Source organism: Bufo gargarizans, chromosome 6, assembly GCF_014858855.1.
Source record: "Bufo gargarizans isolate SCDJY-AF-19 chromosome 6, ASM1485885v1, whole genome shotgun sequence".
Lineage (NCBI taxonomy): Eukaryota > Metazoa > Chordata > Amphibia > Anura > Bufonidae > Bufo > Bufo gargarizans.
The window spans coordinates 98,511,534-98,531,483 of NC_058085.1; the positions used below are offsets into that span (position 1 = coordinate 98,511,534).

General features: G+C 47.0%; 1 protein-coding gene across 3 annotated transcripts in view; it reads right to left on the reverse strand.

Moving 5' to 3' along the window:
* SOGA1 (suppressor of glucose, autophagy associated 1) overlaps positions 1 to 18,987 on the reverse strand; it is a 76,322-nt gene extending 57,335 nt beyond the window's left edge. For 2 of the 3 annotated variants that reach the window (XM_044300019.1, XM_044300018.1), the window contains exons 1-3: positions 18,346 to 18,987; positions 7,326 to 7,550; positions 1,163 to 1,321 (exon numbers count right to left, since the gene is read on the reverse strand). In XM_044300019.1, coding sequence (XP_044155954.1) covers positions 1,163 to 1,321; positions 7,326 to 7,550; positions 18,346 to 18,819 — 858 coding nt within the window. In that variant the 5' untranslated portion in view covers positions 18,820 to 18,987. The remainder of the gene's footprint in view (positions 1 to 1,162; positions 1,322 to 7,325; positions 7,551 to 18,345) is intronic. The other variant, XM_044300020.1, reaches the window with a different exon arrangement.
* Positions 18,988 to 19,950: the final 963 nt, after the last annotated feature.

Below are 19,950 nucleotides of genomic sequence, written 5' to 3' on the forward strand. Positions count from 1 at the left end.
GCAGTAACTGCTGGACGGATTACAAGATAAAAGAGCACAGCCTAATCCAGGTAAGCTGTGCTTCATGGCTGCTTTAAAATCGTTTTTTGGGTTAGGGGAGGTGACAGAATCCCTTTAAGCTTAAAACCAAACTTTCACAGAGAGGACGGACAGACGGACACCGGGTTGATAGTAACAGCATGCCTGCCTGGACGCAATCCTGACTTTTTTTCTTCTCTCCGGACTGCAATGTGATCCTTGTAAGTCCAGTCAGATCTGAAGACTGCCACTTGCCAATAAGGATATACCCAAGAGTAACAATCATCGTTATTTTTACAAAACCGCATAAAAAGGAATCTGTCCTGTCTGCTTTATTAAATACATGTATTGCCAAAGAAATACCAGTACTGGAGTATTTTACTGTGCTGTGCGGTTCCTCTGTTATTCTACTTGGAAATTATGAATGAATAACAACTGGTAGCTACTGTCCACTTGTCATTAGAGTGTCCCTACAAACTGACAAGGGTCTGACATGCCTTACTGACAAAGCCCAGCTGCCAATTTACACGTTTCCAGGATGAATAATAAAGCAACAGGACAACATGGCTGTATTAAAAGGGGTTGACCTATGTGGGTCATTGATGGCATATTGCTAGGATATGCCATCAATGTCAGAAAGATGCCGGTCCCACCTCTATTACCCGCTCCCATCTAAAGAACGAGGTCCCCAAAGTGAAGGAGAGCATGCACAGTGGACTCTCCATTCAAATGGGAGTTCCAAAAATAGGCGAGCGAGTGTGCTCAGATGTTTTCAGAAGTCCCATAGAAACTAATGGAGAGCGCACAGCGTAAGCACGGCCACCTCCCTATTCAACTCTATGGGAATATCGGAAATAGCCGAGCGCGCTCACTCACCTATTTTCGGAACTCCCATTGCAGTGAACGGAGGGTGGTTGTGCACGCATGGCTGCTCTGTGTTCAGTTTGGGGCCCTCGTTCTGGAGATAGGTGCAGGTCCCAGACGTGAGACCAGCATCTATCTGACAATGATTGCGTTTGCTTGCGATATGCGATCAATGTTCCAGATGTGAAGACCCCTTTAACAGGTGATTCAAAAATACAGGAGAATGCAAGTATGTACTAAGAGATGCCAGGAGATCTCGGGGGTCTGCTCTGATCTGTACCTCCTTCACCTTGTCCATCTCATTCTGCAGGACTTGTTTGGCGAGGTCTGTCTCTATCAGGCGCTGGCGCAGCTCCTCGTTTTCCTCCTCCACCTTTATCCGCTTCTTCTCCACAGCTTCCAGCTCATTATGAAGACGCACAGAGACATCTTTGGCCACCTGATTAAGAGATTCAGATTCAGTCAACAAGGCAGGAAAATGCGTTGCAATATGACATGGAAGCGGCACAGGGGGCCATTGGCAGGGGCCACAGCACCGCTCACACCCTGTTGGTCAGCTTTCAATGCACATGGTGGGAAAACAAGTTGTATAAACCACTGCATGCTTTAGATGTAATGCGCTAATTTCTTTGCATGAGTCTTAAGATTTTCTAGAGCTGGAAATGTGACACATTTTTTTTTTATTTTTTTACTGCATGTGTGTCTTCCATGATGACAGTTTTCCAAGATTTAAAAACTGATGACCTATACCCGCCGATCAGCTGTTTGAGAAGGCACCGGCGCTCCTATGTGGACTTCTCCCTGCTCACTATGCACAACTCCCCATTTAGTTCTATATGACTGACATGCGCCAGGGTCATGTGACCGATAACCGTAATAGCACATGACCTAGGCAAAGCTGAGAGAAGGCCACGGTGCTACTGCGAGAGCTGCAGCCTTCTCAAACAGCTGATCGACAGGGGGTCCCGGGTGTCGAACCCCCAAAAATCATATCCTGGGGATAGGTCATCAGTTATAAAGTCTCGGAAAACCCCTTTAAAAAGGGGCTTTCTCACTTCTGCACATTTATCACGTAGAGAAAGTTGATACAAGGCACTTACTAATGTATTGCGATTGTCCATATTGCCTCCTTTGCTCGCTGGATTCATTTTTCCATCCCATTATATGCACTACTTGTATACAGGAGTTACCACCACCCTGCAATCCATCAGCAGAGGCCATGCTTGCGCAGTCTAGGAAAAAAAAAAAAGTGCCGGTCTATGTGCGCTCCCGGCCAACAGGGAGGCACTTTTTCCTATTGGGTGAATGCACAACCACCGCTGCTGGATTGCAGGGTGGTCGTATCTCCTGGATACAAGCAGTGTATAATGTGATGGAAAAATGAATCAAGCCAGCAAAGGAGGCAATATGGACAATCACAATGCATTAGTAAGTGCCTTGTATTTATTAAAGGGGTATTCTGGTTAGACCTCCACAGATCACAAGAACAAGGGCCCCGTACCCTCTGCAGCGTGGCCACTTCATTCATTTCTGAGGAAGTTCTAGAGATAGCTGAGGACAGGGCTCGGCTATCTCCGGAACTCCCATAGAATTTAATAGACTGGCCATGATCAGTGGGGATCCGATCTAATAGTTATCCCCTATCCACAACATAACAATCCATAACTTAATCTAATCAAAATACCCCTTTAAGGCTACTTTCACACTCGCGTTTTGGGCAGATCAGTCATGGCTCTGCAAAAACTGATCTGTTACAATAAGGCTGAGTTCACATCACCGTTCAGCCTTTCCGTTTAGGAGAAGGAGAACGGAAAGGACAGATTCGACACATAGCTAAGCCGAACGGAGCCTACGGACCCCGTAGACTATAATGGGGTCCGTTAGGTTTCCACTCAGAGGAAGATTTTTGAATCGGAGACAAAAGTTCTGCGCGCAAAACATTTGTCTCCGCTCCAATATCATCTTCTGAGCGGAACCTAACGGAGCCCATTATAGTCTATGGGGTCCTTAGGATCCGTTCAGCTCAGTTATGTGCCGAATCCGTCCTTTCTGTTCTCCTGCTCCTAAACAAAGCAGGAGAATGGAAAGGCTGGACGCTGATGTGAACTCCGCCTAAGGGTTCATTCACACGTCCGTAGAATGGGTCCGGATCCGTTCCGCAACGTTGTGGAATGAATCCGGACCCATTCATTCTCTATGGGGCCGGAAGAGATGCGGACAGCACACAGTGTGCTGTCAGCATCTGCATTTCCGGAGCGCTGCCCTGATCTTCCAGTTCACGGCTCCCGAAAAAAAAAAAATAATAATATAGAACATGTTATATTCTTGTCCGCAATTGCAGACAAAAACAGGCAGTTCTATGGGGGTGACGGCCGGGTGTATAGCAGGCCAGCATACGCTACGGACGTGTGAATGGATCCTAATTCAACCGCATGCATTAGTCATGAATGGATCCGTTTGTATTATCTGTAACATAGCCAAGACGGATCAGTCATGAACTCCATTGAAAGTCAATGGGAGACGGATCAGTTCTCTATTGTGTCAGAGAAAACGGATCTGTCCCCATTATGTGTCAGGACGGATCCGTTTGGCTCAGCTTCGTCAAGCAGACAGTAAAACGCTGCAGGCAGCGTTTTGGTGTCCGCCTCCAGAGCGGAATGGTGACTGATCGGAGGCAAACTGATGCATTCTGAATGGAAAAGGATCCGCTCAGAATGTATTAGGGCAAAACTGATCCGTTTTATTACCACTTGTGAGAGCCCTGAACGGATCTCACAAACGGAAAGCCAAAACGCCAGTGTGAAAGTAGCCTAACTTTGTCTACATGATAAATACCAATTGCGGAAGTGAGACAACCCCTTTAAGGATCAACATCCTACCTCCCAGTATAAACCAGTCCATCAGTGGACAGTGCTGTTTAACAATGATATGCAAAGTAATGGCTTCCCACAGAGCTGCCGCTTGTCATGTTCCATGAGTCATCCCCTCATTTCCCTTCTTGTTCATTGTCCTCAGGGGGAGGACACAAGGCTCTGTGCAAACGTACAGACTTCATATTGTGCTCTACCAAATCACATAGATCACACATGTAATATAGCAAATCATCATATATAAAATCATGGGGATGAGTACTGTGACAGACACCCACACATGAGTGACAGGGTTATGTTCCTGTTGGCGCTATTTTGGTTTTCAGACTTCATACTGTAACTCAAACAGAAAGCGTAAAATACATATTTTTTTTTTTAAGTAAAAGATTCCATCATCATAAACTTTTGAATATATGTTTGATACACGCTAAAAAGAGGCTTAAAAAAAAACACAGAGGGGAGTGTGCGCAGAGTACACTGTGGGTCTGCACAGTGTAAGGAATGCCATCACACACAGGAGGGGCACTGGGCTTTCCTGCTGGCGCTCAGCTCGGGGATGATGAAATCCACTGCAATGCTAGCTCTCCAGCTGTACAGTACTGGTCCGCACACAGCTGGATCACAGGCCTTCACCGGCCCCCAGCCACTACAACATCCCTAAATTAGCTTCTAAAAAAGATGAGCACAGAGGCAGTCCATATTTTCCATACTATTAAACAGCAGACTACTTTGTTGCGCCAAGTAACATGCCTATGCCAGGCCCTGAAAGATATACCGGCCTTTAAGAGAGGGGTCATTTTTTTTTTTTTAGGATGGGTTCACATTACGTTTTATGACTCCATTTGACATATACGGAAAAAATTAATAAAACAAAAAACCCACTTTTTTTATACAATGGAACTCTATGGTGAAAGGATGCCACTGTATGGCGTCATTCTGAGCCATCCATTTCACGTATACGTTAAACGGATGGGAAAGATGTGATGTGAACCCAGCCTTGAGGATTGGTTAAAGGGGTTGCCCAGTAATTACTTATTAATGACCTATTCCTTAGGATCGGTCATCAATATCAGATCAGTAAGGGTCCAACCTTTCGAACCCTTGCCGATCAGAAGCTCCAGTTCCAAAACTATAGAGCTCCGCCCACTGGTAGTGACCGTTCCTGGTTACTGCTCCCATTCAAGTAAATGGGAATTACATAAACAGCGTAGCATAGCAACCTAAGCGGGTCCGGCATCTCACACAGCTGAGCTCACTGGGCTACATCGTCATACCCATTCACTTGTATAGAGGGGGCACTGCACAGCCAGCTCTGCTGTTCCGTAGTGTGGACCACTTCTGGCCATCGGTAAGAGGGGGTCATCCTAGAGAGGCGCAAGTCCCAGAGGTGGGGCCTACATCCATCAGGCATTTCTAGTGTATCCTGTCAAAAAGTAAATGCCCAATCTAGTGATCAAAAAGGTTTACCGCAAGCCTACAAATACGAAAAGCTCAGTGACAACCCTAAGGCAGCCATTTGTTGCATGTCACCTTTAGAAAACAAAGAGAAGAAGAAGATGATAACCTGCAGCACTACAACTCCCAGCCTGAACACTGGCTCAGCTTATCCCGAAACTTCCAGAAAACTGAAAGGAGCATGCTGGGAGTAGTAGTTTCACAACAGCGGACCCCTGGCATAAGGCATTTTGAAGCCACCACTCTCAGATGTCCTCCTTCTAGTACCATCCTCCACTTCACTATTACACCTCCTAAATACTGAGTGTCTTTGTCTGAAAGAAACAGACACTGGCAGCAAGAAGTGCGAGAATGGAAAACGGAGCCATGTGAAATAGGAAGGTCGGAGTCAGCCGTGTAAACACAGGCCAGGGCCTGCTCACAGTTGCTAGGCAACCAGGGGAGAGCCGCTGCTTCCTGCCAGTCGCTTGGAGACTCCTGCACAGTAGCTCCTTACCAAGTGCAGAGCGGCGCAGCGCGCAGGCCTCACGTATCAGTGTCTCAGGAGGCCATTAAATCCTACTGTCGCCACCGTCAGCTGAATTTCATAGCCGTGTGTTCACCGAGGGGCGAGGACTGCATCAACAATCATAAGTGTTAACACAGGAGCACTGTGCTTAGCATGTAGCTTTTACATGTAACCTTTAGGGATGGAGCACAACACACCGTAACTAACCCCTTAGTGACCAGCCTCTGGCAGGGCCTAATAGGTTTCCGTATGCGGCCGCCATTGCTAAGCCTACAGCTACCACAGTAATCACCACTACCCCACTACTGCATCGCAGGGGGGCAATGGGATTCCTCTGAAACCATTTATATGTTTTGCAGCATCTAAAAAGGTAAAATGGCCAGGATTGGGGGAAAGGGGGTTTCTCTAATCCCAGTCATTACAGAATGAGCCCAGATATCGTTAAACTGACGAGCATCCTGTCTCCTAACATAGGACACCGATGCAGTACTTCAAATGGCGGCTGCTCACCTAAGGCCCTTAAGAGACCTTCTCTGTGTAAGTGTGTATACAGAGATAGCAATCAGTTACTGATCGTTTTTACACAGGAGGTGTGATCAGTGATTAATAGCATTCTCTGTGTAAGTGTAGCTATGGATTATTTTAGTAATTAAGTATTCTAATAATAAAAAAAAAAATAAAACCACTAAAAATATTTTCCTGTTATAAAAACTCAGACCCCCCCCCCCCCCATGCCATCAGTCCTCTGTGCAATCAGCTCCCCATGCTATCAGCTCCCCCTGTAACATTACATCGGTCCTCTGCGCCATCAGCACCCCGCCAGTGCCATCAGTACTCTGTGACATCATCCCCTATGCCATCAGTCCTCTGCGCCGTCAGCTCCCCCCCAGTGCCATCAGTCCTCTGTGCCATAACCCCCCCCCCATTCCATCAGTCCTCCGTGCCCTCAGCTCCCCCAGTGCCACCATCTCCGCTGCTAGCCATTCCCCTTAGCCAGTCCCCAGCGCCAGTTTATTACTTAACTCTCCTGTAGGGGCGCCAAGGACACGTCACAGCTCATCCATCCTCCTCTTCTTCGTGCGCTGCACTGTTGTCCTGACGTCACACAGCGTCAGGTCATAGTGCACGTTAGCATGCACTATGTCCTGACGATGTGTCAGGATACAGGGCAGCGAGGGGAGGGCCGGCGGGTGACCACGGAGCATGAGTAATAGCAAGCACGACACTCACGCTCCGTGGTCACATGACACAAACGAATCCTCAATGCAAAAAAATTGCATCAAGGATTTTTTTGTGTCAAGTTACTCGATTTATTAGAGTAATCGTTGCAGCCCTAATAATTAGCTGTCAGTCACTGATAGTTGTACACAGGGGAGGGGTTATCAGTTGTGAACAATGAAGTCAGAAAGAGCAAAAAGAAACAAATGTATAAAATTAGTCATTTTACTGAATCTTTTCCCACAAAGCTATATTATATCAATCTGCTCAGCTCCTCCTGCTCTATAACATGCTGCATGCAGATTGCACCGGATCCCTTTAATAATAATAAAAGAACAAAACACAAAATTCTAATAGCTTGGATTTGATCCGTGCGGCAGTCTAACAATTACCTTGACATCCTGCTCGAGGGTACTGACGAGTTCACCGTCCACCTGCCCGGTCTGTGCCACCCGCAGTCCTCTGCGCTCGGCTTTCTTCAGCCTGTACTGCAGGATTCGGCAGGTCTTGTGCACTTGCTCCAGCTGTTGCCTGAGTTCCTGGAGCTGATATACATCTTCCTCCATGTAGACATCTCTCATTTCCAGCATCTCAGATCTCAGCTCCTCAATTTCATCCTGTGTGAATAATGCAAAATAGGTTACAGATCAGCCTTAATAAAAGGATACAGTCTAGTTCGGTTAAAGGGGTCGTGCGGGGTCATGATATTAACAACTAAGGCTGCTTTCACACTAGCGTTCGGGTTTCCGTTCGTGAGCTCCGTTTGAAGGAGCTCACGAGCGGACCCGAACGCAGCCGTCCAGCCCTGATGCAGTCTGAATGGAGGCGGATCCGCTCAGACTGCATCAGTCTGGCGGCGTTCAGCCTCCGCTCCGCTCGCCTCCGCACGGACAGGCGGACAGCTGAACGCTGCTTGCAGCGTTCGGGTGTCCGCCTGGCCGTGCGGAGGCGTGCGGATCCGTCCAGACTTACAATGTAAGTCAATGGGGACGGATCCGTTTGAAGATGCCACAATGTGGCTCAATCTTCAAGCGGATCCGTCCCCCATTGACTTTACATTGAAAGTCTGGACGGATCCGTCCCAGGCTATTTTCACACTTAGCTTTTTTTAGCTAATATAATGCAGACGGATCCGTTCTGAACGGAGCCTCCGTCTGCATTATTATGGGCGGATCCGTTCAGAACGGATCCGCCCGAACGCTAGTGTGAAAGTAGCCTTATCCTCAGGATAGATCATCCATACAAGATGGTGGGAGTCCGGCTCTCAGGACCCCGGCCAATCAGCTGTTTGAAGAGGCTGTGGCGCTTTGCTGCCTCTCTTGTAATGGCAGTGCAGGTAAACAATGAAGAGACCGCAGAGTGCCAATGCCCATCCAACCAGCTGATCGTGGGAGTGCCAGGGGTCACACCCCACCAATCTGATATAGTTTAATGAACGCTAGCAAGTCTCAGCCTTCTCTATGAAAAAATAAATAAAAATAAAGATGCTACCACTTTAACTGATCAAACTCCAACTTCAATTATTAGACTACAGGTTAGGCTATGATAACATCTCGCTTATGGTCTCTATTTAACTTATACGCCATGATGTATACATTAAACGGTTGTCATGTGTCACCATTATATACACACACACACACACACAGTTGCAAATGTGGATTTCTGCACAAATTGGTCATAAAATGTGATCTGATCTTCATCTAAGTCACAACAATAGACAATCACAGTCTGCTTAAACTAATAACACACAAAGAATTAAATGTTACCATGTTTTTATTGAACACACCATGTAAACATTCACAGTGCAGGTGGAAAAAGTATGTGAACCCTTGGACTTAATAACTGGTTGAACCTCCTTTGGCAGCAATAACTTCAACCAAACGTTTCCTGTAGTTGCAGATCAGACGTGCACAATGGTCAGGAGTAATTCTTGACCATTCCTCTTTACAGAACTGTTTCAGTTCAGCAATATTCTTGGGATGTCTGGTGTGAATGGCTTTCTTGAGGTCATGCCACAGCATCTCAATCGGGTTGAGGTCAGGACTCTGACTGGACAACTCCAGAAGGTGTATTTCTTCTGTAAGCCATTCTCTTGTTGATTTACTTCAATGCTTTGGGTCGTTGTCCTGTTGCAACACCCATCTTCTGTTGAGCTTCAGCTGGTAGACAGATGGCCTTAAGTTCTCCTGCAAAATGTCTTGATAAACTTGGGAATTCATTTTTCCTTCGATGATAGCAATCCGTCCAGGCCCTGAAGCAGCAAAGCAGCCCCAAACCATGATGCCCCCACCACCATACTTCACAGTTGGGATGAGGTTTTGATGTTGGTGTGCTGTGCCTCTTTTTCTCCACACAGTGTTGTGTGTTTCTTCCAAACAACTCAACTTTGGTTTCATCTGTCTGCAGAATATTTTGCCAGTACTGCTGTGGAACATCCAGGTGCTCTTGTGCAAACTGTAAACGTGCAGCAATGTTTTTTTTGGACAGCAGTGGCTTCCTCTGTGGTATCCTCCCATGAAATCCATTATAGTTTAGTGTTTTACGTATCGTAGATATCGTAGGGATGTTAGCATATGCCAGAGACTTTTGTAAGTCTTTAGCTGACACTCTAGTATTCTTCTTCACCTCATTGAGCAGTCTGCGCTGTGCTCTTGCAGTCATCTTTACAGGACGGCCACTCCTAGGGAGAGTAGCAGCAGTGCTGAACTTTCTCCATTTATAGACAATTTGTCTTACCGTGGACTGATGAACAGCGAGGCTTTTGGAGACGCTTTTATAACCCTTTCCAGCTTTATGCAAGTCCACAATTCTTAATCGTAGGTCTTCTGAGAGCTCTTTTGTGCGAGGCATCATTCACATCAGGCAATGCTTCTTGTGAAAAGCAAACCCAGAACTGGTGTAGGTTTTTTATAGGGCAGGGCAGCTGTAACCAACACCTCCAATCTCATCTTATTGATTGGACTCCAGTTGGCTGACACCCCACTCCAATTAGCTCTTGGAGATGTCATTAGTCTAGGGGTTCACATACTTTTTCCATCTGCACTGTGAATGTTTACATGGTGTGTTCAATAAAAACATGGTAACATTTAATTCTTTGTGTGTTATTAGTTTAAGCAGACTGGGATTGTCTATTGTTGTGACTTAGATGAAGATCAGATTACATTTTATGACCAATTTGTGCAGAAATCCATATCATTTCAAAGGGTTCACATACTTTTTCTTGCAACTGTATATATACACACATATACACTCACACACACACACATATGTTTAAGGCCCCATTCACATGTCCGTATTTGTGGTCCCATTTCAACGGGCCACAAAAGATGTGGATAAAACACTGTGTACTTTCCCTATCCGCACGTCTGTTCCGCAGCCCTACAAAAAAAAAAAAAAAAAAAAAAAAATGGAACATGTCCTATTCTTGTCTGTTTGGTGGACATAATAGGCATTTGTAACATAGGGCAGCTCGGCGGCTCAGTGGTTAGCACTGTTATCCTTAGTCTGATTCGAATCCAGGACAACATCTGCATGGAGTTTGTGTGCTCTCCCCGTATTTGCGTGGGTTTTCTCCGGTTTCCTCTCACACTGCAAAGACACATTGATAAGGATCTTAGTTTGTGAGCCCCATTGGAGACAGCAAACTGTGATAATGTCTGTAAAGCGCTGCGGAATATGTCCGCGCTATATAAGTGAGAATAATAATAATAATGTGGGACCTGCAGAAGGGTAAAATGATGGATGTACATGGCCGGTGTCTGTTTTGCAGTCCGTAAAATGGACACAGTTGGGCGAATGAGGCCTAAAGTAAAAATCTATTAAGCAGGATACTGGGAAATCAGTATGGTAAGACACAAAAGTAAAAAAAAATAAAAAAAAATATAAAAAAAATATATTTATCCATACAATGAATGAATGATAAAACTAGTTATGGAATGAAAAAACTAGCACCAAAACAGTAATGGAGTAACATGAAAACGTTGTACACGCGTTACCATGTGCGTTGGCGAGCCATCTCCCCGAGCACCTAAACTCTATATAACACTATGATCAAACACAAAGAGATTAACGTCTGGGGTCAGGAGGGGCTCTTCACGCATGGCAGGGTAGGAGCAAGAAAGGAGAAGTGACAGCTTGAGAGGAGGCCCAGGCAGCTGTCCTGCGCAGGCCGACAGCTACTCACCTCCCGGACAGGGAAGCGCTTTTTTACTGTGGATTTGGCAGCACTCTAGACCAAGTTGAATACACCATTAATAATTCAAAGAAAAGAAACATGTGCAATCCGCCCGACAACGCCACATCTTCATGACATGAAGCGCAGGGAGGAGAACGCTATGATCTGCTCACTAAATGGACACTTATTTCCTAAAAGGCACTGGCAGTAAACAGGGTTACACCCAAGGATGGAAATTATCAAGTGAAATGACACAACGCAGCCGTCGCCCACCATGGATTTATTCTCCGAAACCTTTCTACCACCTCAAATATCTGCATATTCCTTTCCCAGCCTCCATCCAGCCAGTTACAAATGCCAAAACACACACAATATGTAACATGGAAAGATTCTGGACACATTTTTTCTGATAAAAATACAATGTAAAAAAAATAAAAATAAAAAAAATGCGGGAGGGGTGCACAGTACCACAATCTAAAAGATTTGAAAGAGGTGTTGTCACCTTCTGCATCTTTTCTTTGAACTTTTTTTTTTTTTTTTTTTTTACACATTTCCAGGAGGAATAACAGAGCAACAGCACAAGAAAAGCTGCACTAGAACGGTTCTTTTATGGCAAATGCAAATATATATATATATATAAATAAAAATAATGATATGTCAGGAATGCGGGCAGATCTCATTTAAAGACCTCCCCTACAGGATGAAAAGTTACCCTCATATAAAGGTATTTTAATTTTTTTTTTTCGCCATCTTTGTGCCTTCTGCTGTCTGATTATTTACGTCTTCACCACTGAGCCAACATTCTGTTTATGAACCAGGAAGATTAGGATGAACAGTGCCATGAATCCTGCCCAGTGTTTGAAGCGGAGAGGTTTTCCATGGGACTGCCGGATGACAAATTCTACAGAAGCTGTGATCAGTGACTACTGGAGAACCTACGGTGGTCCTGCACAGAGGCCCCTGGAGAGGGGTCTTTAAAACGCATGGCAATAAGACACATGACAGGGCTGCTTTTCTAAGGAGGAAGAGACTATTTTGGTGCCCATAAAGCAGGAGGGTCTCACACACTAGAAATACTGCGGCTTTGTATGGAATGTAGAGAAGATGTGACTGCTCCTCAGGCCGTCAGTCTGTATGCAGAGCACGCCCCCCACCACCCTGCTTGCTGACAGCTTCCCAGCAGTCCTTACATAAACATATATTATCCTGCACAGTTTCCCAACAAACCTGATCACAGACGCCGCTTATCATATGAAAATACAGACAAGACAAGTCTAAACTAGAGGTGGAGAACTGTAAGGATACATGCTTGGTCACGGGGCAATCTTCCAAAGCAGATATATGGTGGAGAAACCCAGATTTCAGACGTATTGCAGTAATGGATTACACTCTTCACTCGGTTACGGCTCGTAAAAGGGGATGTTCCTTTCCCCATAATCCAAGCTTGTATAATAATCCACCGCCAACATATGACTTTAACCTAGTCATGCCCCAAGATACCCATCAGTCCTCACTAGCACCTTCGTCGTGTGAAGCCCCCCTCACATCTTCTAAATACCCTGCAAAAGGGCACAAATGTACCCACTACACGCCCGAGGGCTAGAAAATAGTTAGGGCTCATTCACACAACCGTAGGCCGTACGGGTAGCGGCCGTGTGAATCCCATACTGCGACACGGATCCATTGACTTGAGTGGGTCCGTGATTCTCAATATATGGCAAAAGATAGAACATGTCCTATCTTTTGTGGTATGGAGTCACGGATCTGAAAGCCCACGGAGGCACTTCCAATCCGTATCTTGCCCATTGCAGACCCATTCAAGTCAATCATCAAGTCCGCATCCATGATATGGGATTCACACAGCCGATGCCTGTGTATTGCAGAACCACCGTTTGCGGTCCACAATATGGGCACAGACGGCCCACGGTCGTGTGAATAAGCCCTTAACCACAAACCCCTCATACACCTGACTGTCTCTCACCCACTTAGACCCAGCATCTACATGGGGGGCAATTTGGCAAGTTGTGCCCAGCTCCCATACAGGATTCCACAGAGGGCATCATTTTTAGGAAGTCTGCCTGTCCTACAGGGAATCGAATGGGTAAAATATACTCGCCTATCTCCAGCAGTCCCATGGAGAATGAATGGAGTGGTAGGATGCATATGTAGCCTGCCGCTCCATCAGTTCTCGGGATCATGGGGGTCCCAGTGGTCAGACCTCCATTTCATCCACTTTGCTGGTACTGTACAACACTGGATTTGTGGGTGTCCATGCGCTCTACAAGAACTCCAATATATACATTTCAGTACCATGGTAGATAGAGATATCTCTATTATATACACACACACACACACACACGCTTTCCGAAAAAGCCGACAAGAAATATTGCTCAAGCCTGAGATCTGCAGAAATAAGGAGAACAGTTCAAAGAAAGACTGAAAAACTGCTGCACAGCGTCCACCATAACTACAGGAACAATGTCTGAGGAAAGGGGCACGATGGAAGCCTTCAAGTATATGGAGTCATTACACAAAGCTCAGGAAGGAAGCAGGATTGCTAAAAGGAGCAGTAGAACAAGAGGTCATGTGCGGAGGCTACAAGGTGGACTACTCCACCATTTATTTACATTCAGCCATGTGGAGTAGTGGTGAAAGAAAGCCGACAGCGGCCAAGAAACGAGATGGAAGAACTGTATACATGTAAAGAGCCAGGTCCTACAGGAATGACGTGGCACCACACAGGAGATGTGCTGGAGGCAACAACCCCCAATATCTAGAGCAGAACCCAGCTGTTTAAGAGTATCTCTGTCCAACGCAGTGGATGTAGCTGGTTACTGTGGCGCTCTCATTAAATGTGTGGTCTACAGGATGTGGCATATTTGTCTGATCAACAGGGGTTGACCGCCTGGGTCCCTGCTGATTAGAAACATATCCCCGTCTTGTGAATGGGGATATGTTGTTATAATGGGGCAGCTCCACTACAGAATGGACGGAGCCACGTAGCTCTGGCGCTACTCTGAAACATCTGATCGGTGGGGTGCAGGGTGCAGGACCCCAGTCATTCAGATACTGAGGGCCTATCCTGAGGACAGGCCAACAACATTAATATCCTGGAATATACCTTTAAATGGGTTGCTGGGGCTTTAATATTGATGACCTGTCCTTAGGACAGTCCATCTGACATGGGCACCAGACAAATACCTCTAAAGACATACGGTGGGATATGTTGGCCACAGGGTCCCATTGTAAAGAAATAATAATAATAAATAATAGATATATACACTGCGTGTACATTTTGAATGCATTAGAGTAATCTACCACACAATTTTTTTTGGGGGTGGATTTCCTACATTTACTGGCCTAATGGAGGCCAAAAGGACACTCTTCTGGCCTCCAATGGTTGGGAGCTTCTCCTGGAACACGTTTAGGAAGGCCATTAAATAGGGCCTTAGACACCAGCAGCAAGTACCTCCTCAGGTTTGTACAATGTCATCAGCCACCTAAAAGGGAGGACACCGCCTTTTCTACCCCCATCTTTCAGCTCTGTAAATACAGCAATGACACTAGGGAACAGCAGGAATAGCACCATCACCATCGCAATCCACGCCTGGGGCTCGATTACGTCCATGGCACTGAATTGTCAGTAGACTAATTAAGGTTCATGCTGCCCGGTGCCGATGCTCACCCGCCCGCTGTATTCACTGGAAATACAGACAAGCAGGGACAAGCTTGCCGGAGAGTGTGTACATATACCTCTGGAGATAAGATCTCCCTAGAATTGCTGTATTACACCAACAGATTATCTGACCAGTTTCTGTGCAATCAGACCAACAATTGGTGTGTAAACGGCCATCTGACCAAACATGTCCTTCTCTGGACAAAGCCCCAACCGTTAGTAAAAAGCAGGAACCGATAGTCGCCCATGACAGAAGGGATTACAGCAGTTTCCGGGGTCATGGAAGCAGACACAGAGGGACTGTGTGAGAATTCTGGGTCACACGATGTCCCAAGCTGTAGGAGTCATCTGGAAGCAATTATGCTGAAAGTACCAAGGAGGGGGGGGTTGGACATCCTGTGTACCGGGTCTCTGTACAGAAAAGTTTACAAATTGAGCCAATGAGAGTGCACGTGGCTGACGAACGGTTCATTTTAAAAATAAGCAGTCAAAAATTAAGGAAGCCAGATGGAAGAATAAGCAGGTATGAAACATCATCATCATTGACCTGCAAGCTACAAAGGCTTCCCTGTCCAGACCCGGCCTACAGATGTGACCACTCATCACCAAGTTCTGAGGGTGCACTGGGTCAATAAAGAACCTATCGATGCCTGAATAAGATTCTGGGTCCTCGGGGCTCAGAAGAGTTTATTTTTACAGATTCAGAATAGACATCTTTTCACGGGGCGTCAGGGGCAGGGCACGCCGGGCAGAAGCATACTGGTGGAAAATCAAGCCAGAGTTTACAGAGGGGGGGGGGGGGGGGGGGTGCAAGCTCTGTAAAGGGAAGCATGGAAACAATTGGTAATTGTAGCGACACAGTTGAGAAGAAGACAATAGGTCTGGGTCAGGCTGCAGGTTCATATTAGATATAATGGAGGCACCAATCCAGGATTGTGAGGAGAAGCAACATATACCTTGTTCTGTACAGGACCAGCACAGAATGCGGCACTACAAAGGGCTCTGGCAGCTGAAGGGTGTGCAAGGGACCGAAGTTCCTGGCCCTGAAACATTATAAGGCTACTTTTACACTAGCGTTATTAATTCCGCTATTGACATCTGTCAAAGGGTCTCAATAGCGGAAGAAAACGCTTCAGTTTTGTCCCCATTTATTGTCAATGGGGACAAAACTGAACTGAATGAAACGGAGTGCACCAGAATGCATTCCGTTCTGTTTGGCTGCGCTCCCATCCTGTGCAGAAAAACACTGCAAGCAGCATTTTTCTGTCCGCGATGTGGTGCGGAGCAAAACTGATCCATCCTGACACACAATGTAAGTCAATGGGGACAGATCTGTTTTCTTTGACACAATCTGACAATAGAAAACGGATCTGCCCCCCAATGACTTTCAATGAAGTTCATGACGGATCCGTCATGGCTATAGAAGACATAATACACCCGGATCCGTGTATGACGGAAGCATGCAGTTGTATTATTGTAACGGAAGCGTTTTTGCAGATCCATGACCGATCCGTAAAAAACGCTAGTGTGAAAGAAGCCTAATAGGATACTGCTATATGAAAGTACTCTAAGGCCCCCTGCACACGGCCGTGTTTTACAGCCGTGTGCGGGCCGTGGAACCGCGGCCTGGATCCCTCCTGAGAGCAGGAGCGCACGGCGTCACTGGTTGCTATGACGCCGTGCGCTCCCTGCTGCCGCCGCAATACAGTAATACACTGGTATGATCTATACCAGTGTATTACTGTACTGTGCCGGCAGCAGGGAGCGCACGGCGTCATAGCAACCAGTGACGCCGTGCGCTCCTGCTCTCAGGAGGGATCCAGGCCGCGGTTCCACGGCCCGCACACGGCTGTGAAACACGGCCGTGTGCAGGGGGCCTAAGGCTGGTTTCACACGGGCGTTGCGGAAAAAGATGTGGGTGTGTTGCGGGAACATGCACGATTTTGGGTTAGGCGTTTTTAGATTTTAGGTGTAGATTGTATTATTTTCCATTAGAACATGGTTATAAGGGAAAATAATCGCATTCTTAATACAGAATGCATAGTACAATAGGGCTGGAGGGGATAAAAATTATTTAACTCACCTTAATCCACTTGTTCGCGCAGCCCGGCTTCTCTTTTGTCTTGTTCTTTGAGGAATAGGACCTTTGATGAGGTCACTGCGCTCATCACATGGTCCATCACCATGGTAAAAGATCATGTGATGGACCATGTGATGTCACCACAGGTCCTTTTCCTGTGCACAGCAAAGAAGAAGACAGAAGAGATGCCAGCTGCGCGAGCAAGTGGATTAAGGGGAGTTAAAAAAAATATATATTTTAACCCCTCCAGCGCTATTGTACTATGCATTCTGTATTAAGAATGCTATTATTTTCCCTTATAACCATGTTATAAGGGAAAATAATAATGATCGGGTCTCCATCCCGATCGTCTCCTAGCAACCATGCGTGAAAATCGTACCGCTTCCGCACTTCCTGCGATTTTTACGCGTGTGATAAAAAACTGAAGGTTTACAAACATCTCTTAGCAACCATCAGTGAAAAATGCATCGCACTCGCACTTGCTTGGGAATTCTGCGCGGCCAACCACTTCATTCTCTCCTTTCTGGGCAGGGTGCCCACCAATTTCCAACGGTAAAGCAGGCCAACTCCAAACATGGAATAAACGTTCACCTCCAAAAACACAGGTGGAGGACACCTGGTGCAACATCTCCACAGACAGCTGATATGACGACAAGTCTGAGGGATCTCAAGTACTTCCTGCAGTCATGGAGTCCTAATGTCCCATAGCTAGAGAACATAACGTCAGAAGAGGGGTGGGAGTCTGCAGTCTGAGGATGCCAGATTGTAGCGGCCGCATATAAACAGTACAAGACACGCATGTCCATGACGGTAAGTAGTCTCATGGTGACTCATTACCAGAGACCACTACCATGACTAAAGGATTCTACACTTCTTCGTGTCTTCCGCCTCTGCATCTGACCTGTGATCTGCCTCGGAAGCCTCCTACACCTCCACCCATTGGAAAGACAGCTCATTTGCACATCTTTTTCCCAGAAATCCAGAGGAGCGTTATCTGGCCTGTAAGACTCCTCATGCATACAAGGTGCTCTCCATAATGAGAAATAGTACCCCCAACAATAGTAACACATCCGACACATGAGGTGATATTGACCAGAGAGGACAGTTTGAAACCCCTCTAGGGCTTGGTCTACATGTGCCATTGTAGAATGTTTCCATCCTTTACATCAATGGAAACTGCATTTGCATACGATTTCCACCAACTTCCATTTCCCTTGAGCCTTAGCTGCTGCCAATCAAACACATTGGCTGCAATGGCTGTGATATGGCTTTGAACACAAGCCATAGGTAGGAGCTGAGCCCTGCATACAGACTGTGCCCTGGCCCTTTGGAACCAGACTGCCACCATAATGAGGGTGTGGCCATGGGCAACAAAGTATCCTTCAATAACCAGGCATATAGATAGATGCATGCCTGGATGTTTGTTTACAGCCGACCCCGCCCTCCCGCTGCGCAGCTAGCCCCGCCCCTGCGGACCCTCACCTTCAGGTAGTCGTTCTCAGAGCGCAGCTCGTCCATTTCCCGCAGGAGGCTCTCGGTGCCCCCATCCAGCAGATCCTCGGTCAGGTCCGAGAAGGCCATGGAGGTGCTGAGGGGCAGGCGGCTGGAGGCGGCGGACACCCCTCCCTCCTCGCTGCTCCCCCGGCTTCTGCTGTTCTCCTCCGAGGCACAGGACCCCTCCGAGCTGCTGTCCGTCCCCCGCCTGGTCCCCGCAGTCGCTGGCTCCTTGCTCTTTCTTGCCGCCCGGGCAGAGGAGGCCGCCGGCTTCTTGGTGCCCGGAGAAGGGAGCGGGCGGCGGGGTCCTGGGGGGATAACATTGAGGGACACCGGGGAAGGTCTACGAGACAGCGACCACCCGGTCAGATCCTTGGGTCGGGCAGGAGATGGAGCCCGGTTTAGCTTCTTCTTTTCGGGTACCGGGGGAGGAGCACCCCCTCCGGGCCCTGCCGGCTCCATCACTGCCCCGGTCAGCTCCGGGACCTCTAGAGCTCGGCTGGAGACGAATGCACTAGTGCTATGGTCCCGGACACACGATGGAAATCCTCCGGCCGATGCGTCCTCCTTCCCCCGGGGTTGTCAATGGTACCGGCCGGCGTGTGCTCCCATATAACGGACGCTGATGTGTCTGCTGTGCGCATCGGATTCATCTACTGCTGGGAGGAGGGGGAGGCGCTGGGGCAGAGGACCGGCCCAGAGCAGGGAGGGGGCACATCCTGCAGCAGGCTGGAGAGTGACTGTCATCAGTGTGCTGCGTGTGCATGGCCATGGGAGAGGGCACACACATATGCCCACATCTAAACTGGCACAAGGTCCATTACATGGAAGGTTTCTCTGCGGGAATTGACCTGCGGTGCGGATTTTGAAATCAGCATCATGTCAGTTGTGCGGATAAAGGGTGAGATCCGGCAAATGTGCAAGTGATTAGTGCGGAAATGCAGTGAAAGGCTACATGCACACGACCGGATGTGTTTTGCGGTCCGCAAATTGCGAATCTGCCCAAAAAAAAAAAATGGCTGACATTCGTATGCCATCCGTTTTTTTTTTTTTTTGCGGATCCATTGTAACAATGCCTAAGGGTACTTTCACACTAGCATTCACACTAGGAGTTCCGTCCTAGGGGCTCAAATCCGGAAAATAACTGATCATTTTTAGTCCCATGCCTTCTGAATGGAGAGCAATCCGTTCAGGATGCATCAGGATGTCTTCAGTTCAGTCTTTTTGACTGATCAGGTTTTTCAAAAAACCGTAGCATGTTGTATTTTTACCTCCGGCCAAAAATCCTGAACATTGACTGAACGCCGGATCCGGTCTTTTTCCCATTGACTTGCATTAACGCCGGATCTGGTGCCGTGTGTTCCGTCAAACCGGATCCGGCTTTTGCATGTTAAACCCGAAAAATGTGAAAAAAAAGTTAAAGTCCATAAATGGCGGATCCGTTTTTTTCCAATGCATTTTTTCATTGTGATCAAAATCCTGATCAGGATTCAAATGTAATCCGTTTTCACACGTTTTTCCGGATTCGGCGGGCAGTTCCGGTGTCGGAATTGAACACCGGATTTAAACAACACTAGTGTGAAAGTAGCCTTA